Consider the following 23,234-nt stretch of genomic DNA (forward strand, 5'->3'; position numbering starts at 1 on the left):
TGTATGACACGGTGTGGGTATGCACTTGTAGGGACACAACATCTGTTTCTTGGGCTCTTAAGCATGATGGCTATTGGATCTTGCAGCTCCAAGATAACCACTGACTGGTTTGGCTCAATTCACCTGCTTTGAACTAGAGCACTTTTCTTTGGCATGTCTTTTCACTCTTAGAAGGGAAGCTCCATGGGCTCTGTGGTCCTCCGTATCTTTTTCATTTATTTTTTTTAATGCCCCTGCTGACCATTTGCATTGCCGTGTAACTTTTAAGGCGCTAAAAAACGCCAGTGAACCTTTTTTTTTTTAGCAGAAGACCTGAACGAAGCCACTGATTTGCATCATCTCCTCTCTCTCTGCTTCAGATCAACTGACCTTTCCCTTCCCGGATCCTCCATTTCCACCGACTTTGGCAGCTGGCAGCTGGTAACAGGGAGCGGCAGTATACAGGAGCAGACTGACTCCTCCTCTCTTTGCAGCTTCCCAGATGAGCTCCCTAACAGTTCCTTGTAAGTGCTTGAGATCTGTGAGTGGAAGGACCCTGCTTTGCATGTTGGAGGCCTCTGGTTCAGTCCCGGGCATCCTAGAATTAAAAGAACCAGTCCAGGAAAAATGCATCTTCCTAAGGATCCTCAGGAGCCACTTACCGGTCAAGACTGATACGGTCAATCTAGGCTTGCTGGCTCATTGGTCATAGGGTAAGGGTTTCTTACAAATCCATGCCTAGGAAAACCAGAGCTTGGCTGGCAATCAGATTGGCTTTTCCTCAAGTCCTGGGGCCAGATATTATGTAGCTCATGTGATCCTCCGATACCTGTGGACTTTTCCATCCATCATTTTTTTTTTTTTTTTTGGCGTACCGTAAGTAGACCTTGGATGCTTGGATCATACCTGTCAAATTTAAATTCTGTCCTCCCAAGCCCCATTAGGGGCACACAACCAACTGCTCTTAGCACCCATTGATTTTCAGCGTGGGCTTTTTATTTAACCCAGCCTTCCTCATTATTAACTTCTTCCATGCAGCCCTTGAGATTGCGAGCCTCATTTCAGGATTTAATTTGTTTAAGCTGCATCTTTGAGCGAAAGTATTCCCTCGGATTATTTCCTAAGGTATCTCTTCTTAGGCATAGGGATTCTCTTCTCTTTCTTTCCAGGGTCCTTCACAAAGCCAGCCAAGGAATAAGCAGTCAGTGGAATCATCTTTCCTTTCTATTCTTACAATCCAATCCTATGTATTTTGGTCAAGAACTGTTGCAGACATTGTGCTTCAAAAAGGGGGGGGGGGAAACCAGATCCGTAATAAATGTATCTCATTTTGAAAGGTAATGTTCTAAGTGGCAGGTCAGGATAAGTATTACGAGATGGCCTGTTTTTGCCTCTTTAGAGGGCAACTTAGCCACTCATCCCCCTTTGCAAATAGCCATCCACGTGCTCATAGATGCTTGGAAAATGCATTTGAGAAAAACCATCTGTAACACCAATACAGGCTAGGCTTTGTTCTTTACCTGCCCATCATCACGAAGCCTCTCTTGACCGTTGCTCACCATCCACATTTGCAGCATCTCACCAGCATTAGTTAAATCGCAGCCCTTTTTTTCCTCATGCTGCCATTCCTGTCCCCTCCATGGGAAGGAATTGTGCAAAGATATGATTTGAAACTGCTGCAGGACCTCTTACGCCACATCGTCCTCGATCCTGCGTTCTACAGCCGCGCGCAAAAAAATTGGGCCTCCTTCTCAAATGTTATCTTTCAGTCACAGGGAGTCCTCGACTTAGGACCACAATTGGGCCCAAAATATCTCTTGCTAAGCGAGGCCGTTGTTAAGTGAGCTTTGCCCCATTTTATGACCTTTCTTGCCACAGTTGCTAAGTGTACCTCTGCAGTCAGTAACACGGTTGTTAAGTGAATTTGCCTTCCCCGTTGACTTTGTTTGTCAGAAGATTGCAATGACTCTGGGATACAGCAACCGTCATAAATATGAGTCAGTTGCCAAGCATCTGAATTTTGATCACCTGACCACAGGGATGTTGCAAGCGGTTGTAAGTGTGGAAAATGGTCATAAGTCACTTTTTTTTTCAGTGCATTGTAATTTCTGACAATCACTAAATGGATGGTTATAAATTGAGAACCACCTATATAATCCCTAGGTAAGTAGAAGCGAACGTAATCTGTAGGTGGTACAAAGAAAAACACAGCATCTTTCTGCAAATCTGAATGCATACTCACTATTTGTGTGCCGTTTACAGATTCAGAATAAGAAAACGGTGACTGAGAAGTGCAATTGTTGGGCACCCTTTCCAGTTGATTCCTTGCTACTTTTTAAATTTACTGAGAAGGCCCAAAAAGGTGACTGATTTATTAAGCCTATTATTAGCCAAAGACAATAACTGTTCCATAGGTGAGCCACAAATTCTCTGAAACTTCTGACTCCTCAGTTTGTAATTGCTGTTCTGTCTATTGTCTGCTACTGTGAGTTTCCCTAAGTAGCTGTTTGAGCATTTGAAAATGAAGGAACTGACTCTTACAAAATAGGGGGTGGTTATAAGAAAAATATCTAAATGCTTCAGCTAGCAGTTTCAGGGAAAGAAGTGTGTTTAGGAGATGGGAGTTGTGTGGAACTGCTGAAATCAAGGCAATATATAGAACATCAAGAAAGATATCTGCTAGAACTGCTCCCAAACTGGCCATATCTGCAAAACTGAACCCACAAGTGACTCCAAAAAAAAAACCAGCTGACGCTGGAATACATGTCAACAAGTCCACATTTTACAGCATTACCTATACCAGTGATGGCTAACCTTTTTGCCATTATGTGCCAAAAGAGGGGGGGGTGAGCAGGGGAGGGGTGTCGCGCACACATGTGCCCACACCCATAATTCAATGCGCTTCACACACACACACCGCACATGTGCGCGCGACCCCCCTGCACTCCCCCCGCTTTTGGCATGCAATGGCACGGTGGGACCGGAAGGCCAGTTTTTCACTCTCCCCAGGCTCCAGAGCCTTTCTAGGAGCCTGGGGAGGGCGAAAACGGCCTTCCCCACCCCCCCAGATGCCCTCTGGAGGCCAGAAATGGCTCATTTGCCGACTTCCGGAAGGCCCGAAAATCAGCTGGCCGGCGCACGCATGCCCGCCAGAGCTGACCTAGGGCAACGCTCGCGTGCCCACCAATATGGCTCCGCGTGCCATCTGTGGCACTCGTACCATAGGTTCGCCATCACGGACCTATACAATACAATGATCTATGTAGGACAGTTTTGAGAAGGAAACTTCCTCGCCAACTTCATCATAAACAGAATTGTCTAAAGCATGCAGAAGATAAAACCTTGTACCAGTGAAGTTACCATCAATCAAAATCGAGCTGGAAGGGACCTTGGAGGTCATCTAGTCCAACCCACTGCTCAAGCAGGATACCCTATACCAAATCAGACAAGTGGCTATCCAGTCTCTTCTCAAAAGCCTCCAGTAATGAAGCACCCACAATTTCTGAAGGCAAGCCGTTCCACTTGTCCTCGCTGTTAGGAAGTTTCTTTTTAATTCCAGGTTGCTTCTCTCCTTGATTAGTTTCCATCCATTGTTTCTTGTCCTGCCCTCCGGTGCTTTGGAAAATAAATTGACTCCCACCTCTTTGTGGTAGCCTCTGAAATACTGGAATACTGCTATCGTGCCCTTTCATTACCCTTTTGATAATGAAATGTCTGCAGCAACCAACCGAGCTCAGAGAGCAGCGAGGACCCCACAATACAACCCTGACCCACAATTAACCTTCTCTATCCAAACTTTGATAAGCCTGAAATGTTTTAGAATAAAATGATTGGCTTGATGAAACAATAGTATCACCCATAGCCACACTCAATATTCTTGCAGAAAAAAAGGATGAAGAATTTGTCAGTTGTTGGGCATGGGGCTAATTGTATTATACTTTGATGTTGTGTGGCAGCCAGTGGCACAGGAAATACCCTGTGGATGAAAAGGATGAATAGATTCATCTAAATATCACATATCCTAAGAAACTGCTCTCCTACGGCCAGCGTAGAATTTAAAGCTGAAAAGAAGTTGGGTTTTTCAGCAAAAGAATGACCTGAAATGTATCTCCAAACATGAAGGTTTCAATGTCCTTCAGAGTCCCCGGACTTGAACAGGACTGAAAGGTCCCAAACGTGCAGTGACCCAAGAATATTTTTGATCTGGAAGAATTCTGCAAGGAAGAGTGGGGGGGGGGAATTCCCAAAACAAGAACAGAAGGATTCTTAAGATTGTGACTTGGAAGTTATTATTTGTTCCGAAGGAATTATCTTAATGTAGGTTAACTATTGCACCTAAATAATAGTAAGTATGCATTCAGTTTTTCAGAAAGATATTACATTTAATTTTTACCATATAGATATTATTTCAGGTTCTGTTCGCCGCTCTAAGGGATTTATTGAAACGTAGGACCAAGGGGAATCAAAACACGGGCATGCCATTGTAGCTTTGGTACACAAGCATATTGTACCCTACTAATAGAACGGATGGTCTGAGCAACAGATAGTTCCAGTTGCTATCCTCTTGAGTCTGAGAGGCTTGCAGTGCTGAAGTGCTACGTTGTAATGAAGAATTGATGAGTCTGAGTTAGGAAAGTCTTTCGAGAAGAAATTAACAGACCATAATACTCTTACTCTTGAAGAAGAGTAATTCAAAAAAGAAAAATGGCTCGGCCTATAATGCAAGCAGAAGATAGACTACCTTCAGCACAGCTAGGATAAGCTGAGTGGTATCTTCAATATCTATCTGGGTGGCATTGACCTCTCTCGGCTGTGTCTTACAAATTTGTGAGATGGGAAGAGTGGCATTGTTCTTGCTTCAGATAATTGCATCTCCTTCTTTTCTCGCTGCCTCCTCCAAGGGCTTCAGGTTTTGATGCTTGTGTTCTGTTGTAAAATTGGAATTGATTAAATTCCAAGGCTACTTTGTTATTCTGTCATTCTGAAGAGGTGGCCTTAGGATAATGACTTCTGGGATATTTGATTTATGGAAGGCGGCATTCATACTAAAACAATGAAGCTCTGGATTACCATAAGGTGCTCCAGTATATCATTAACCCAACAATTTAGCGTTGGATTATTTACCTGGAAAGAAGATGATGGTTGAGGAGTGCAAGATTCTGCTTCGGCATCCTTCTCCTAATCAGGTTGAACCCTGTTTAGACTCTGTCTAAACTCTGTCTGTTTAGACTATCCTGCTTTAGAGAAGTTAGTTTGGTTTCCATTTTTTAATGTGAATGTCCCTGATTCACACCTCTGAATCTGTATGCAAACTTACAGACCCAAACCCACCTTTTTGAGTATTTTTATGCTGTTCGCAATTTTTAAAAAAAGATATGCACAAAAAAAATGTGTTGAGGAAAGTGTGCATAAACATACAGGAGAAAAAAATACTTGTGTAAAAAATTATATCCTGTGAAATATGCACTAAAAAGGGCATAGGCTGGGGAAAAATGCACACAAATTTCATGTATTGAAGAACTATTAACTGCTTGGATTAAAGCAATCCATAAACTCAAGCAAATAAGAAGAAAGGAAATAATGTGCAGATTGACATAGGATCAGGCTAAGGATGTGGATGATGTTGAAAAACATGGTTTCGTTTGAGCAAAAGAACAAAACGCAACTCAAAACCTTCTGCTGGTTGAGTTTGCTGAGTTCCATTAAAACAAAATTTAAAATGGGTTCAGTCTTTTGTTCCAAAACTTAATATCAGGAAGAGTATTCAAAATGGCACATGTTGAGGTTGGAATCCCCTTTTCAATCTCTTTTCTATGACATCGCTTGAAATATCACCACTCAAAATATCTACCTTTTGCTCCAATATGAAATCAAAAATATTAGGTTCTGACCAGTGGTGAAATCCAAATTTTTTTACTACCAGTTCTGTGGGCGTGGTGTGGCTTGGTGAGCGTGGCAGGGGAAGGATACTGCAAAATCTCCATTCCCACCCCACTCCAGGGGAAGGATACTGCAAAATCCCCATTGCCATCCCACTCTGGGACCAGCCAGAGGTGGTATTTGCCAATTCTCCGAACTACTCAAAGTTTCTACTGTCGGTTCTCTGAACTACTCAAAATTTCTGCTACCGGTTCTCCAGAACCTGTCAGAACCTGCTGAATTTCACCCCTGGTTCTGACCTCAAAATGAACAGCATTTTGGAATAGCAATAACAATAGCAATAGCACAGACTTATCTACCATTTCATAGTGCTTTTACAGCCCTCTCTAAACGATTTTACAGAGTCAGCATATTGCCCCCAACAATCTGGGTCCTCATTTTACTGACCTCAGAACGATGGAAGGCTGAGTCAACCCTGAAACGGTGAGATTTGAACTGCTGAACTTCAGCTAGCAGTCAGCTGAAGTAGCCTGCAGTGCTGCACTCTAACCACTGCGCCACCTCGGAATCCACGAGTTTTTTGGGGGGTTCAAAATATTTCTACCAAAGATGCTAGGCATACCCCTAAAACAGATTACAGTGAGCCAGATGTTAGGGTAGGAGAAAAAACTGAAGTGAGTGAAATAAATAAGAATACTTTTTTTCTCCATCTTTAATTTTCTGTATAGAGAATAGAGAACCAAATGCAGTAATCCTTCTTAGGGAATTTATGGACCCTACAAGGTTCCTTTGAAGCCTTCAGTTTGACAGGTTTGGCATTGCTGTTGATATTCTGATCAGTCTGTAGAGCACAGATATGATTCGAGGAGCTGATCCCAGAGAACTAATGAAATATAGTAGTTAAAGTATGAGCCTTCAAGTCCCTAATCCCACAGCTATGGATGACTAGGTTAGTCTGTCTTGCTATCTAACCAATCTCACTGACAGTTGTGAGAGGAAAATGTTAGAGGTGCATGTTATATGTCCATCACCTTTGGCTCCTGAAGTAAAGTATGAATCTAATCAATCTACATACAGAAGGTCCTCTTTCAGTCCGTTGAAATTCTGGAAACATTGGAAAAACTGCTAGGGATCAGGAGCCTATGTGCAATTTCCAGTGTCCTACATAAATAGGCCAGCAAACTGAAGATTGGGCAGAGCTGCTAGTGAGCCTGCTTCTGTTTATTGACTAAGATGTCAAACAAAGAAACTATTATTTTCATTGCATCCTGAGACGGCTGTTGATAGAAATAAGCTAAGATAGGAGAAACTTAGAATTCCCAAGAGACCCTTTGTTGGGGCAAACAGCAGTCAAAGAGGAGGTGATGGTTAACCATTCAATTAGAATAGAACTGGAAGAGACCTGGAAGTCTTCTAGTCCAACCTCCTGCTCAAGCAGAAGACTATACAATTTGAGACAAGTGGCTGTCCAGTCGTTTCTTAAAAACCTCCTTTAATAAGCCTAAAGCACCTACAGCTTCTGAAGCTGTTTCACTGGTTAGTTGTCCTCACTGTTAGGAAGTTTCTCCTGAATTCCAGGTTGCTTCTCTCCTTGATTACTTCCCATCCATCGTTTCTTGTCTTGCCTTCTGATGCTTTGGAGAATAAATTGGCCCCCTCTTCTTTGTGGCAGAACCTGAAATATTGGATTACTGCTGTCATATCACCCCAGTCCTTCTTTTCTCTTGATTCATATCCAGAGAATATGCCATATCCAGTTCCTGCAACCATTCCTCATATGTTTTAGCCTCCAGGCCTTTAATCATCCTAGTTTCTCTTCTCTGCAAGAGCCGTGGTGGCGCAGTGGTTAGAATGCTGTACTGCAGGCTACTTCTGCTGGCTGCCAGCTGCCAGCAGTTTGGCAGATTGAATCTCACAAGGCTCAAGGTTGACTCAGCCTTCCATCCTTCCGAGGTGGGTAAAATGAGGACCCAGATTGTTGGGGGCAATAGGCTGACTCTGTAAACCGCTTAGAGAGGGCTGGAAAGCACTGTGAAGCGGTATATAAGTCTAGATGCTATTGGCTATTTTTCCCAAAGTCTCAACATCCTTTATTTTGTAATGTGACCAAAACTGGATGCAGTATGATCTTATTAAAGTTTTATAAAACCTAAAGGTTTTCATCCCTGCAGGACTCTTCCCCTTAAATATTCTGCAGACTACGTTCATCTGGAATGGGTGGGAAATGTTTTAAGTCCATCAGAGAGTCCATTAGTCCCTTTTTGGTTCTTGCAGGTTGGAGAGCATCTGCGCACTGAGAATGTAGTTGGCGCTCCTTTCTTTTTAGCCTCTGTTTTCAGGAGAAGAGATGCCTCTGGTGTAAACAAAATGCTATCAGGACATGGTGTCCTCATTCAGAACCATATTCTGAAGTCCCACATAGCTGATTCATAAGCCATTTTATGTCTTTCCATTAAAAAAAAAAGTATGCCGAAAGGCATCATTCTGCCTTTTCTCTCATTCTCTGTCTCTCTCTCTCTCTCCTTTTTTTTTTAAACCACTCCCCCCATCCCCATCTTCCTAAGCTGACAGTATTGTAATTATCTTATAATGCTAGGCCTTGCATAGAGGGAAAGCAGCTGTTGTGTTCTGAATGGCAAGTCTTTTCCAAGGAGCCAGTACTGGAAAGACAGATGCGGAAAATGCGACAGTAGCAGCTCAGTTGTCCTTAAACGGACAACATGGAGCTTGGAAAAAAAGTGTTCTGTTCCCGAAAAGCCTTTTAAACTGAGATGATGTAGGTCAGTTTGTGCCGAGGTTGAAATCAGAGAATCTGCCGAGACCCGCCTTGAAGAAGGGTTGATAACGTTCATTGTCCATCTTCCTGAACTGATGCCTTTTAGCTGAGCTGGAACTAAACTCCTAGACTTCTTATAGCCTGCAATCCCAATCCAGCAGGATATGGTAGGTCAGTGATGGCGAACCAATGACACATGTGCCAAAAGTGACATATCGAGATGTTTTGGGTGACATGGCAGCGTTCACCAACACTCAACAACAACTATTCTTGAAAGCACGCCCTGTTCTCCCATGATATTCAGAAGCCACGCGGGAATGGGGTATGCTGTCACGCAGCCTCCGGACACTCCGAAAATAAATTTATTTTGCTCATATTTCATTTTTGCAATTATTTTTTATTTATTTCTATAATCCATAGGATCACACCTGATTGGACTGTTTTTTTTAAAAAAAGTAAATGAATATGTAAAGAGGTGTTTCTCTTTTGTTGGGGCAGTGACACAACAGGAGTGTCAAGTGAGGCATTTTCTGAATTTTTGACACCCTGAGCCCAAAGGGCTCACTATCATTGGGGCAGCGTAATCTGTTGCTCCAAATGCAAACAGTCCTTGTCTTAACAACCATTGGTTTAGTGACAGTGGCACTGAAAAAAGTGACTTATGACTGTTTTTCACGCTTATGACGGTTGCAGCATCCCCACTGTTACGTGTTCAAAATTCAGACGCTTGGCAACTGACTCGTATTTATGACGGTTGCAGTATCTTGGGGTCATGTGACCACCTTTTGAGACCTTCTGACAAGCAAAGTCAATGTGGAAGCCAGATTCACCTAACAATCGTGCTACTAACTTAACAACTGTAGTGATTCACTTAACAGCTGTGCAAGAAAGGTTGTAAAATGGGGCAAAGCTCACTTAACAATTGTCTTGCTTAGCAATGGACCTTTTGGGCTCAAAAGCTCAGTGGTCCTAAGTCAAGGATCGCCTGTAAATTTACCTCTTTGAGATTTTTGGTTTTACTCCCATATCTGCTCCATGGAGGTTTAATTCAGGAAGGTCCATTAGTGCTCTTGGTAAGTTATGAATCCTTCCCAATTGCCTTACAATGTACCTTACCTGTAGGCCAGCCCCTATCTGGAGTGATGAATTCAGTATAGGACAGGGGTCAGCAACCCTCAGCTCTGGAGCCACATGTGGTTCTTTCATCCCTCTGCTGTGGCTCCCTGTTGCTGGTCAGTTCCACAATTGATAGGGCTTTTGGTTAGGACAGGTAGTGGGAAAAGGATACCGTGCTAGGAGGAGACTCTTTGGTGGGGGAACTGACTTCCAGTCAGCAGAGGAAAAAGGACGCCGCGCTAGGAGGAGACTCTATGGTGGGGGAACTGGACTTTCGGTCGACTCCAGAATTGAATGGGGGCTTCCAGTTATGACCTTTGTGGCTCTTTGAGTGTTTAAGGTTGCCGACCCCCGGTATAGGAATTAGAGGTGTAGTTTTGCCTGGGAGAAAAAGCATCTTGTGGTCCCTAAGAAGACCATTTTGACAAAAGATTTTTAGAACCCACCATCCTATGTTTAATCGTTTTGGTCAGTTGGTAGATAGGTGTATCTCCAGGCACATCTTGAGAGGAAAAGATGGGAGCTCATGAAAGCCATAACAGTGAAAAAGAGAAGCAAATTCTGTAGCATTTGAAGTTTTGCTGTGAACGTCCTGTTACAAATCAGTTTCATTAGAGGTTTGGAGAACCCCACAAAGAAGAAATGTGCTTGGAAACCAGATGCTGTATTTAGTGTGAATAAGTGAAATGGTTTTCTTCAAGGGGGGGGGGGGAGAGAAACCTCTGGGGGTGGGTAGATCTTTATTTCTATTGATTTATTGAATTGATACCCTGCCTCTATTGGATTCTAGACAGTTTATAATTTATAGTAATATACAGTAATATTACTCTGCATGTGTATGTGTTGAAGGTGATACATTATATGATATATGTGTTAATGTATTTTATGATGTGTAATAAAGTTGAGACTTTGGGGGAAGTGCAGAGAAGAGCAACTAGGATGATTAAAGGCATGGAGAATGTATGAAGAATGGTTGCAGGAACTGGGTATGGCTAATGTACAGAAAAAAAGGATTAGAGGTGACATAATAGCAGTATTCCAGTATTTGAGAGGCTGCCACAAAGAAGAGGAGGCCAGCTTATTTTCCAAAGGAACAGAGGGCAGGAGAAGAAACAATGAATGGAAACTAATCAAGGAGAGAAGCAACCTGGAATTAAAGAGAAACTTCCTAACAGTGAGGACAATTAACCAGCTTGCCTTCGGAAGTTGTAGGTGCTTCATCACTGGAGGTTTTTAAGAAGAGATTGGACAGCCACTTGTCTCAAATTGTGTAAGGTCTCCTGCTTGAGCAGAGGGTTGGAGTAGAAGACCTCCGAAGTCCCTTCCAGCTCTATTCTGATCGATTGATTGCATATAAAATGATATAATAAAACTTTGTCTGACAAAGGTCTCAGAAGGCCTTTACAGTTTTCTAGAAAACCCTAAGAATGGGCCGTTTCAGCTTGGGGGGAGATAGGCTATTACTTAGGAAGGAAATCTCTACAGGAATCTCCTCCTGTTCCATCATATTCCTTTTTTTTTTTTTTTTTTTTAATTTGATTTATATGCCGCCCTTCTCCGGAGACTCAGGGCGGCTTACAATGCGTTAAGCAATAGCCTTCATACTTTTGTATATTTTATACAAAGTCAGCTTATTGCCCCCACAATCCGGGTCCTCATTTTACCTACCTTAGAAAGGATGGAAGGCTGAGTCAACCTTGAGCCTGGTGAGATTTGAACTTGCAATAATTGCAGGCAGCAGATGTAAGTGGATGTTAATTAGTCTGCTGAGCTTCTTGAAAGGAGGAGACCTTGAATAAGCACTCTCCGGTCATCAAGGGTTGGGTGGGCAGAATTTATTTGGTCAAAGTGGTCTGCCGTATCTACCCAAACTCCCAAGCCGTATAGCAACCAAGCATGCATATGACATTTAGGGATACACTGGTAACCAATGCAGCAGTGATGTGGCATGTTATTTTGAGACTGGCCAATAAGCATGTGGGCCACACTATTTTGGATCAGCTGAAATTTCCAGGGGTTTTTCAAGGGTAGCTGCATGTAGCTAGAAGGTGACAAGGTCAGGAATGATTGTCTTCCATCCATCCTGTTCACCAGTGGGGTATGAGCTGAAACTGTACCAAGATCTTCCTGGCCACAGCATCCCCCTCATAGAGGATATGAATCCAGAAAATCCTCTAAGGGTTTGGGATAAGCATAGGAGGTATTATTTAGAATAGAATAGAATAGAATAGAATAGAATAGAATAGAATAGAATAGAATAGAATAGAATAGAATAGAATAGAATAGAATAGAATAGAATAGAATAGAATAGAATAGAATAACAGAGTTGGAAGGGACCTTGGAGGTCTTCTAGTCCAACCCTCTGCTTAGGCAGGAAACCCTACACCACTTCAGACAAATGGTTATCCAACATCTTAAAAACATCCAGTGTTGGAGCATTCCCAACTTCTGGAGGCAAGTTGTCCCACTGATTAATTGTTCTAACTGTCAGGAAATTTCTCCTTAGTTCTAATTTGCTTCTCTCCTTGATTAGTTTCCACCCATTGCTTCTTGTCCTGCCCTCAGGTGCTTTGTTTGGAGAATAGCTTGACTCCCTCTTCTTTGTGGCAGCCCCTGAGATATTGGAACGCTGCTGTCATGTCTCCCCTAGTCCTTCTTTTCATTAAACTCGACATACCCAGTTCCTGCAACCGTTCTTCATATGTTTTAGCCTCCAGTCCCCTAATCATCTTTGATGGACATTGACCTCTGGTTTTACTGGAAGACAATACAAAGAATTTGTACCTGCTGAGTAGGCCCTTGAATTAGACTAGAGGATTTTGTGACATGAAATACTCCGATATACCACCTCTGTTTTGAAATGTTTCATCTTGTAACAGGGAGTTCCATCTGCTAATCCTGCAGTCCCGATGGGGAAGCTGGAAGATAAATCCCTTTTTTCGCATTCTCTTTCTCTTTCTCTTTCTCTTTCTCTCTCTCTCTGTCTCTGTCTCTCTCCTGACTCCTGTGTTTGTGAAGCTGACAGGATAAATAGCAAACCCAGTTGGCTGCCATTCTGTTTGGACTTCTGTTTTTGTTTTTTAATCCAAGCCTTCCAACGTATCCTCTCGCTGCTCTTTCCGGACTCGAAGCTGGTGGCAGTGGGTGGTTTTCTACTGCTTCCATTCAAATTAACAGTGCCGGTTTCTAGCCTGCGAAACACTGGGGCGATGAAAGGGAATTTTTGATGGGCAGGTTGGTGCCATACCCTTGGGATGACCTCTTGGGAGGAAGGCCTGATTCTCTTGGCGAGAAAGAAGGAAGAGCTGCATCTTCAAACACAATAAAGATGTTTTTTTTCCCCCCTTCTTCTTAAGACATTTAGAACAGATGCCTTTGAACTATAATCTCCCTTAGTGTTTCTCTCATCTGGAATGAGTTGCTTGCTTTTCTTCCTCCCCCTTCCCACTGTCTCCCCCCCCCCCCCACATTAGTACATAGATCAGATGGAGGGGAGGCAAGCCACCGAAGGGAAACCGTGGCCTTACTGCACATAAAGCACCTCTCCTGTGGTTCCTGGCTTTTCACAGAATGGCAGGGAGGAGGGAATAGATTTATGCTCTGAGGTGCAGTTGGAAATCCTTGGGTTTTTCTCCTCTCCTCCTCCTCCTCCTCCTCCTCCTCCCACTCTGGAAAGGGATGCTCCCAACTCAAGCCTGGTGGAGGGAAGAGTTGTGCGTGGCTAATATTGGAGCTACGGGGCCAAGCAGGTTTCATCCCAAAGTTCTTGGATGGGAAGCTCAGCCAGCAGGACAGAGCACGAGTCGCTCTTCCTGTCTCCTGAACAGCGTTCCCTCCCTTAGATGGTGGAGGAAGAGGCAACAGATTTTGTTTGGAGGGGAGGGCGCCGCCTTTCCCCCACTGCTTCTTCTTTTATTCAGTAGCAGGAGAGGGCAGGTGGGATGTGAATCCTGTGGGGCTGGCGTGGCAAATTGCAAGCAAGAGGAAAGGTTGGGGGACGGGGGCGGGGGGCGGGGGAAGGAGGCTTTTCCTACTGAGCAGTAATTGGTCAAGGACATGCAATTTCTGGGTTCAACTTGTTGGCAGTCATGTTCTCCTGGACTCCTCGTGTATCTCTGCTTTTCTTTTTTTTTCTTTTTTTAAAAAAAGGAGTTTTCCAGAACAAGCTTAACCCATGCTCACCCAAAGCAGCTTTCATTTTCCACTTCCTGTGTTGCCTTTTTGCTTGCAGCTTCTTCCTAATCCAAGCTGTAAAATCCAGTGGTGTTTGCGGGAGGGGGAGAGGGGAATAACTCAAGTCACAGGCAAGGAATTCAAATGCATCGGAGCAGATGCGGATTCTCTTCTCTTTGAACCCCTCTCGGTTGTAATGGTGGCATCGCAGGCAAAAAACAAACAAACAAACAAACAAAAACCAAACCCACAACCAGGGCAGTTTTCCTGGGGAATTTCGGCTTCTGCTTTTGGACCATCTCCTGATCATAAACTCAATTTAATTATGCATCAAAGTGCATAAAACAAAAGACGGAGAAGCCACCTGCATCATGACAATTCTGTGCCTCTTCTTCCCCATAAGAGGTCTAGGAAATAACTATGAATAGTTAATCATCTTCTGAGCTACAACAGTATCTCTACATTGCAGCTGTATTTTGTGAGCTCATGTTTAATACGGAGCTGTGTGAACCAGAACCCACCTAACCCCCCCCCCCGGCAATTTCAGGGGTTAAGACCTCGTTAGGCAGCTTTAGAAAGCCAATATGTCTCAACCCCTCCCATCCACCTGCCCCATGAAATAATATACGGTAGTGGCACAGTGGTGTATGGTCAGCGTATGGATTTTATGTGAAGTTCTTTTTGACCCTCCTAAAATCGCCTTGTATAAACAGCGTTATTGTTGTTCTTACAGGTTGGTGACTCTGACAGAGAGGGAATCCCGGCTTCAGGAAGTGCGCTCAACGTTCTTGTCTACCTACAACAGCACCGTGGGGCTGAAATTGGTGTCGCCAAGCTCATCGGGAGCCATCGGGGGTCTTCTGGAGCAATTTGTTCGGGGCGTAGGACTCAGAGGAAGCAGTGTCCTTTGACATTTCGTCTGCCCGCCTACCACACTGAATGGGTTACTGTCTAATCCCACCGGTGAAGGAACTTCAAAGCCATGTGACCCCAAGTGCCAGCTCCTGGTCTGTGTCAGAGGCCTCGGCTGCCAGATCATCTTCTAGACGGCTGCCTGACCTCCAGCTCTTCTGGGTCCACCTGACTGACTGTGGTTGCAGTCTGGGTTATTTCAAGCTGGGCTGATTTCCACTGGATAACAAGGGGTCCTCTCCTCAGTCTTTTAGGACTTGGCTAAGCACTGACAAATCACCAGTAAAATGTGTCAAAACTTCCTCGTTCTGACTCGTGTGTGTATGTTTGCTTCCCCTTTACCTACGTCCTATACTTGGTTTAGCCTGGTATGGCGCTGAAGATTTTTTTTAAAAATGCTACTTAGAATGTGAGTTCTTTGGGGTGAACAAAGAAGCTGCTAATAGAGGTTCAGGGGTTCATTTGGGCTCTTCTTCAGATCGGCTGCAGAATTCTCTCCAATTCTAGGCAACCTATGAATTCTGGCCCCAAGAAATCTAGATCGCTTCCCCACCCCCCCCACCCCAAAAAAAAACCCATTAATTTGATCGTTCATACAGTAGTTCTGTACCTGTGAGTCAAGCTTGCCTATTTTGTTTAACTCTACAATTTCATTATTTGGCATAATTTATTTTGGGATTGCTAATCATGTAACGATGGAACTCTTCCTATGTCATCCCACTCACTGAAAATCTGATTTAGCTGTTATTGCGGCTGCCAAAATCTCGGCAGGCAATACCCATTTGCTTTTAAATAATGCTTTCTTTTCTTTTCTTTTTTGCTTCACATGAAAACTGAGATTTTTTTCAGGAAGCATGTTCTCTAGTGCCTTTTCTGTACCACTGAAGAAATCAATTATATTTTAATGCTAGCCTAGATAAGAGTGCCTTTTTCCACCTTGAGTAGAAGGTCTCACATTTAAAAGGGAGAAAAGTAAAATATAAATGCTCCTCCTCCTCCTCCTCCTCTTCCTCTTCCTCTTCCTCTTCCTCTTCTTCTTCTTCTTCTTCTTCTTCTTCTTCTTCTTCTTCTTCTTCTTCTTCTTCTTCTCCTTCTCCTTCTCCTTCTCCTTCTCCTTCTCCTTCTTTTTTTGCTTCTGAGCAAAAAAGCTTCTGCCCTGCCATTTGATTGGAACTTCAGAAAAGAAACTTGCTATAACAAGTTTATATTCATATGTAAAGCAGCACTTTTTGATTGGAATAGCTCTCTGTATTTGCTATTTTTCAGAGGTGCAGGATTGCAGTTCCCTTGCCTGTGCTGGGCAGGGAATTATGGAGTTTGAAATCCAACACCTCTGAGATAGCTGGAGTAGATGATTTACAGGTATCTCTATCCGTAGCTAGTGTAGGGCCCTCAAGAGGTTTCGGACTGCAATTCCCAAACTCCCTTGCCATAGATCACGCAGAATGAGATTCATGAGAGAGCACCAGGTGTAGGCTGACAAAGCTGCTGCCGTATACTTCATAAGATGGAGCCACTGATGAAATCAGGTCACATTCTTTACTGATGACCCAATCAATCTATTCCTTCCTCTCATTTATATAGCATCGGTAATGAAGCCTAATAATGGCAGGAATTTTCTATGCTGTGTTTCCCCCTAAACTTTGATATGAGGTGATTGAGCAAAAGCAGCATGATGTTAAGCTGTTAAAAAGAAAAAGAAATCAAACATCACGCTGAAGCTGAAATTGCTTCCTTGTATTCTCGATTTTCAAAAGAACTGCGTGTGTTTTATTGCCGGAGAATCACATGCGTTTCCCCCACCTTTAATGGAGGGTAATTAATTACCCACCACAGAATTGGGACCTTGGAAAAGGAAAGAAAAGAAGAAAAAAGAAAAAAAGCTTGGCAGGGGTTCATAAATGGGGGGCTGTGGCAAAATGCTGATTCTGTATCAAGCACGTTATTTTTTTTTTCATTTGTTTGATGTACTGCTGTGACACTGAGAGAATCCAGGACCAACATTCAATTCATGATTTGAACATGTTGGTACGAAACTGAACTTCTGCCTTTGAGCAAGCCCAGAGCCTCGCCTGCATGCTATGGCGTTCTTCAAGGGTGCACTCCTCAGCATAATTGAGAATAAGCATTCCTTGCTCTCGCCGGCCTCCGACGAATTGCAATAAATCAGACAATAATCCTAATGTGTTCCCGCATCCTGGTTGAGCCGGGCAGCCTGCAAGTCTGGCAGGAGGGCAACTTGCCCTTTCCGAATAAACGAGAGAATTGCGGTTACCAGGCAAGCGACTCCGTTTCCAAAACTCAGCCGCGCTCTGCTTCTCTAAAGACACCGGAGCAGCAGCTACGAAGTCTCCTTCCCCAAGTTTATCGCAGTCACCCAAAAGTCCCAAATCTGAGCTAGCTTGAATCTCTCGGCTAGGGTGGACTTCCGATCCCAAAATCCCTTCTCTTACTCTCCATCTCCCACTTGGATGGCTTTGGACGAGCGCTGCGCTGGGCTAACTCACTCCTCTGGCTTCCTCTGTGTGTGTGTGTGTGTTTTGGGGGTTTTTTTGGGTAAGTAGCCCTGCCAGGCATCTGATGAACAACGGCGGACCTTTCAAATTGGAAGCCAGGGGGAAAAGCAAGAAAGAAGGGGAAAGGGGAGCGAGCCTCGATCTCCTGCTCCTGCCACTTTCCCCCCCCCTCCCTCCCCTCCCTCTCTCTCCGTTCTCGTGGAGGCGGAGCTGCGAGGGCTTTGAGGAGGGGCCGCCCTTTCTCCAGGCGAGAAGGACTCTCCGGCAAGCGCCACCCGCCGATGGGTTCAGCACCTCGGACAGTTCCTAGGCAAGGCGGTGGGCGGGGGCGAGGCGGAAAGAAAGGGCGGGAGAGTTGTGGTCCTGCCCGGCTCTGGGTCCTCCTCCTCCTCTCCCCCTACCCCCCACCCACCCCAATACGCAACACGTGCTGCCACCTGGCGCGGGAGCGGACGCGGCTAGACGGAGCCAAAAGCCGGAGCCGGCGATCGAAGGAGCCTCCTGCGCCTTCCCACTCCATGGAGAGCGCCCCGCGTTCCCCCTAGCGCTTCTGGAGGCTGGCAGCGGAGATGGCGTCTCCGGGAGCCCTGGAGTCCGCTCCCTCCCGAGTGCCAGCCACCAAGGTGGAGCTCACCATATCCTGCAGGTGAGTGCGGAAGTGGCCGCGGGAAGGGAGGGAGGAAGGAAAGAGAGCCACCCACCCACCCACCCGACGACCCCTGATCTTCCTAGCCCCACCGCGGGTGGCTTGGCTAGATCTCAACTCACCTTCCTTTGGAGAAGGCAATGGGATGGAGAGCTATGCTTCTTAGCTGGGAAACCTGCATGAAGACTGTGCAAACTGCGATCAGGAGCAACCCCGGGGTATTTTTTTGTTGTTGTTGTTGTTGTACAAAAGTGTATGGCGAATATCCCGCTGGGGTATGTGGGATGTGGAACATAGCGTGCAAATAGGTCGTTAAAACACTCGATACATTTCGTGATTCCATCCAGTTGGGGTGTGACACTATTATCTAGGATGCTTTCTGTCCAGTGGGGTACAACCAGGGTTGTGAGAGTGCTTGCACATCAACCAGAGTTTCTTTTCTGTATACGTGTAATGCTTGGCGTCTTTTTACTCTTGGCGTTTCTGTGTGCATGTACTGTCCCTCTCTTCTGCACTTATTCTGCATTTGTTCGGTTCCGTGTACTTTTTTCAACCCAATGTTCACCTTCCATTTATACAGTAGAGTGAACAAGCAGCTACCCATTTTGTCTTGTGTTGGCAGTGGCCGGTTTGTGCGTATTTATGTTCTTTCAGTATTTGGGATTTAGATGTCCCCCCCCCCACTAGTTGCCTTTCATGAATATCATTGCAGGCACTCATATTTTCAATTTTGTAGGGTTGTTTTAGGCAAAATGTCATGCACTTGAATTATAAGGCTGGGATAAATCAAATATCACAGTTTCCATCTTGTCTGTAACAAGAAGAATTGTTCTTTAACTAATGAAGATTTAACTACAATCAGGGCTTCTTTGCTTTCTTACAAATTTCAAGTCTATTTTGTTTAAGTTCAGTCTGATATGTTAATATATACAGGGGTTTTCTTTAGTATGTCCTATACAGAGTTCCATGTAAAGTTCTCAACTTGAAAGTATGTCCAATAAATTTGGCAAAATCCCTGAAATCCCTTCATGGGAAAAAAATATCTTTCTACCCATCATGATTAAAAGTTTTAAAACATATCTTAGCTTTTGTGAGAAGCCCAGAAATTGGAGACAAATAGAATTTCCAATAGGTCAAAACTTCAAAACACCACTACAGTGTTCCCCTTCACTTTTTTTTGCTTCATATGTAAACGCTGTTGCCTCCCAATATTCATGTTTAAATGCTTTTGCCTTTGAAACCATGTTTCAGTACCCATGAATAGAATCTAATAGAATGTCAGCTTGCACATTTGTCAGAAATTAAGCATGGAAATGATCTCTGGCATTTATGGTTTGTTCATTTTGCCAACCTACCCAACTCGGACCAGTTATTCCACTAGCTTAATAGAGGGTTTTATTCGGGTGGCAAAAATCTATGTGCCATCCCAAAGTCTCACCAGTTTGGATGCACGCAAAAGATTGGGTAGTTTCTCCCATGGGGGGTTGTGATACGTATTTGAGGAGAAGATGGGCGAGAGTTGTGCCTTTTTGGCCCTTGTGGGCTCCCAATGGTTAGGAAGCCAGGTATAAGTAGTTTGGGAAGGCTGATGGGGGAGCCTAGCTGCAGGGAGAGGAGAAGGCCTGTACCGCAGCAGTGCTGTAAGTGAATCGTTCCTGGCCCCTGGAGGCTGGGTTTAAAAATAGATCTGAATGGATAGAGAACAGAAGCCTTCCATCAGGGAGAGGAGAGTAGTTCCCACCAACGATAAGCATCGTCCGTTTTTGGTAGGAAAAGAGCAGGAACCTCTGTCCCATGAGGAATAGAAAGCAGGTGTGGCTTTTGGTGCTACAAGGCCAAGGGGTGTCATTGTCACCTATGGTAAGTCTGCCAGGGAGGAAGCAAAGAGCAGAGAATATGGTGCCAAGGAAGGTAAGTGCACAGGGAGGTAAAAGTTGGCTTCGTATTTAGCAGCTCTGTTCTGGGGATGGGTGACAGACACTTGCCCTTCTGCTCTTTTTTTTTTTTTTTTAATTTGATTTATATGCCGCCCTTCTCTGGAGACTCAGGGGGGCTTACAATGCGTTAAGCAATAGCCTTCATACTTTTGTATATTTATACAAAGTCAGTTTATTGCCCCCACAATCTGGGTCCTCATTTTACCTACCTTTGAAAGGATGGAAGGCTGAGTCAACCTTGAGCCTGGTGGGATTTGAACTTGCAGTAATTGCAAGCAGCTGATGTTAATAACAGTGCTTTAGTCTGCTGCGCCACCAAGGCTCTTTAACTATCTTAACTATCCCAAAGGCAGGATTTTTTAGCCATTGTAGGCTGAATTCAAAGTTCAGGCGCAACTATATTTGTATGTTTCAGCTGCAATATTTTGGGGTTCCTGGGTTTCTCGGGGGGACGGGACAAAAAGGGAGTTTTCAGGAAAATGCAGCTAGTCCTCGACTTACAACAGTTCGTTTAAGTGACTGTTCAAAGTCACAACGGCATTGAAAAAAAGTGACTTAGGATCGCTTTTCACACTTACGACCGTTGCAGCATCATGTGATCAAAATTCAGACGCTGGGCCACTGGTTCATATTTGTGACGGTTGTAGTGTCCTGGGGTCATGGGATCCCCTTTTACAAGCCTCTGACAAGCAAAAGTCAACGTAGAAGCCAGATCCATTTAACAACCGTGTTACTAACTGAATGACTGCAGTGATTCACTTAACAGCTGTGGCAAGAAAAATGGGGCAAAATTCACTTAATGTCTCACTGAACAACATAAATTTTGGGATCAATGGTGGTCGAAAGTCAAGGACTGCCTGAAATTTGCATCATGGTGGGGCAATGGTTAGAATGCAGCACTGCAAGCTACTTCTGCTGACTGCCGGCTGACTGCAGTTCGGCAGTTTAAATCTCACCAGGCTCAAGTTTGACTCAGCCTTCCATCCTTCCGAGGTGGCTAAAATGAGGACCCAGATTGTTGGGGGCAATAAGCTGACTCTGTAAACCGCTTAGAGAGGGCTGTAAAAGCACTGTGAAGCGGTATATAAGTCTAAGTGCTATTGCTATTTGGACCAACCAGGTGGCAAAGGGAGATGTAAGGATGGCAAATAGAGAAGAAAACTTACCGAGGAGTCAAATGAACCTGTCTCCAAAGGTGGGCCTACTGTACAATAGTACAGATAGTCAATTTACAACCATTCATTTAATATCTATGGGGATTCTCAGTCATCTAGGTCATGGTTGTCCCAAAGGTGCTATTTTTCAAGAGGCAACTGGATTTTCTTGTTTTTCTTGGAAGGCGTTTCCCTTCTCATCCAAGAAGCTTCTTCGGCTCTGGCTGGATTCTGAACCCTTCCATTCCCCACCATCCAATCAGAGCTGAAGAAGCTTCTTGGATGAGAAGCCAAGCGCCTTCCAAGAAAAACCAGAAAGTCCTATTGCCTCTTGAAAAAAAAAAACACCTTTGGGACAACCATCCGTTTAGCAACCGTTTGAGGTTACGATGGCACTGAAAAAGTGACTTACAGCTGACTCTCCAACTTACAACTGTTGCACATCCCCATCATCACATCATCAAAATTCAGGTGCTTGGCAATTGCCATGTATTTACTGTATGATAGTGTAGCATCCTGGGCTCATGTCCTTCCTAGCCACCTCTGACATGCAAAGTTAATGGGGGAAGCCGGATTCACTGAACAACAACTGTAGTGATTTCCTCAACAACAATGGGAAAAACAAATGTTGTAAAATTGGGTACGCCTCACTTAACAACTGCCTTGCTTAACAATGGAAATTCTGGTCCCAATTGTGGTCATAAATTGAGGACCACACCTGTTCTGTACAATAGACCCATCCATGAAGTCAGTGGTGGGATTCAAGTAATTTAACAACCGGTTCTCTGCCCTAATGATTTCTTCCAACTACCAGTTTGCCAAACTGCTCAGAAAGTTAACAACCGGTTCTCCTGAAGTGGTGCGAACTGGCTGAATCCCACCACTGCATGAAGTCATATTCAAGTTCATGTTTAGATTCAGCTAAGCTTAGGTTAGTCTTCTCTAACTTGGTGTTTTTTAGACAGGTTAATCTAGGGGTCTCCAACTTTGGCAACTTTAAGGCTTGTGGACTTCAACTCCCAGAATTCCTCAGCCAGCAAAGTAGAGCAGGTGACCCTCAAACAAATCCTAACAGCAGAAGAGGGGGAAATTACCATAGGCTAGCAGGGAGGGAAAATTCAGAAATCCTCCTTAACTATGAAGCCTTGTGGCAACCTTGGTCCAGTCAGCTCCACTTGCTATCTCTGGAGTGAAGATCAAAATGAATAGGCCACAGCTCCTGTCCTGAATGTTGCCAAAGACAAGAAAAATGTCCTCTGAATGTTGTAATTTTGGGGAAGGGACCTCCCAGCACAGAAACTAAGATCAGAGCTGGAAGACAGCATGGGAAGAAATGGTGAAATTCCCCCTTACCCTTTTTATTTTTATTTATTAAATATATTGACTGGCCATCTTACCAGAGAGTAACCCTTCCCTGACTTTTAACATTCTCCCGTCATTGTGATTCCTCCCCAATCCTTGTTTGTTACTTTGCACATTAAATGCAAAGAAGCATTAATCTTTTACATTCTGAACTTCGTAATATGTTTAGGTTCTTACATGATTAATGCAGTTGCTGAATTAACCTGTTTTCTGTTTCACACAATATGTTGAACAATCCTTTGTCCCACATGCTGAACCCTTTACAGTAACATTCATGTCATGTGAAGGCAGCTAGCGACATATTTAACTGGCCATATTAGCAATAGCAATATGTAGCACTTAGACTTGTATACCACTTTACAGTGCTTTACAGCCTTGTCTAAGCATTTTACAAAGTCAGCCTATTGCCCCCCCCCCCAACAATCTGGATCCTCATTTTACCCACCTCGGAAGGATGGAAGGCTGAGTCAACCTTGAATCGGTCAGGATCGAATTCTTTGCAGAATTAGCCTGCAATACTGCATTCTAACCATTGCACCACCACAGCTCTTGGTGCACACCTATATTAAGTGTGTTGTACAAACCCAGTCAATGTTTAGGAGTAGATTTAATTTTGTTATGTTTTAAGATTTCTTAAAGAAAAAGATAGACTTGCAACACCCTTTGACCTATAACGAACATCATGGGTTATTGTGCAACTCACACATACCTACGTCTATTACACATGCAATAGTGATTTGTCTTTTCCAGTCTGGATTCTTGAATGTTATCAATTACCCCACA

The 23,234-nt window shown here is 44.0% G+C and overlaps 2 protein-coding genes across 4 annotated transcripts in view; both read left to right on the top strand.

Annotated features, from left to right (window-relative positions):
- The window catches only part of MTMR14 (myotubularin related protein 14), a 121,290-nt gene extending 106,153 nt beyond the window's left edge, over positions 1-15,137 (top strand). Inside the window, exons 18-19 of one of the 3 annotated variants that reach the window (XM_070936758.1) lie at positions 360-503; positions 14,658-15,137. In XM_070936758.1, coding sequence (XP_070792859.1) covers positions 360-503; positions 14,658-14,835 — 322 coding nt within the window. In that variant the 3' untranslated portion in view covers positions 14,836-15,137. Of the gene's footprint in view, positions 1-359; positions 504-2,241; positions 2,330-14,657 lie in introns of those variants that run through there. The other 2 variants (XM_070936760.1, XM_070936759.1) reach the window with 2 other exon arrangements.
- Positions 15,138-17,921: 2,784 nt separating this feature from the next.
- Positions 17,922-23,234, top strand: part of CPNE9 (copine family member 9) — a 66,286-nt gene continuing 60,973 nt past the window's right edge. The window contains exon 1 of the mRNA XM_070933508.1: positions 17,922-17,998. Coding sequence (XP_070789609.1) covers positions 17,922-17,998 — 77 coding nt within the window. The remainder of the gene's footprint in view (positions 17,999-23,234) is intronic.

This window comes from Pituophis catenifer, unplaced genomic scaffold, assembly GCF_029215685.1.
Source record: "Pituophis catenifer annectens isolate HBS135680 unplaced genomic scaffold, rPitCat1.0.hap2 SCAF_2, whole genome shotgun sequence".
NCBI classification, from domain to species: Eukaryota; Metazoa; Chordata; class Lepidosauria; order Squamata; family Colubridae; genus Pituophis; species Pituophis catenifer.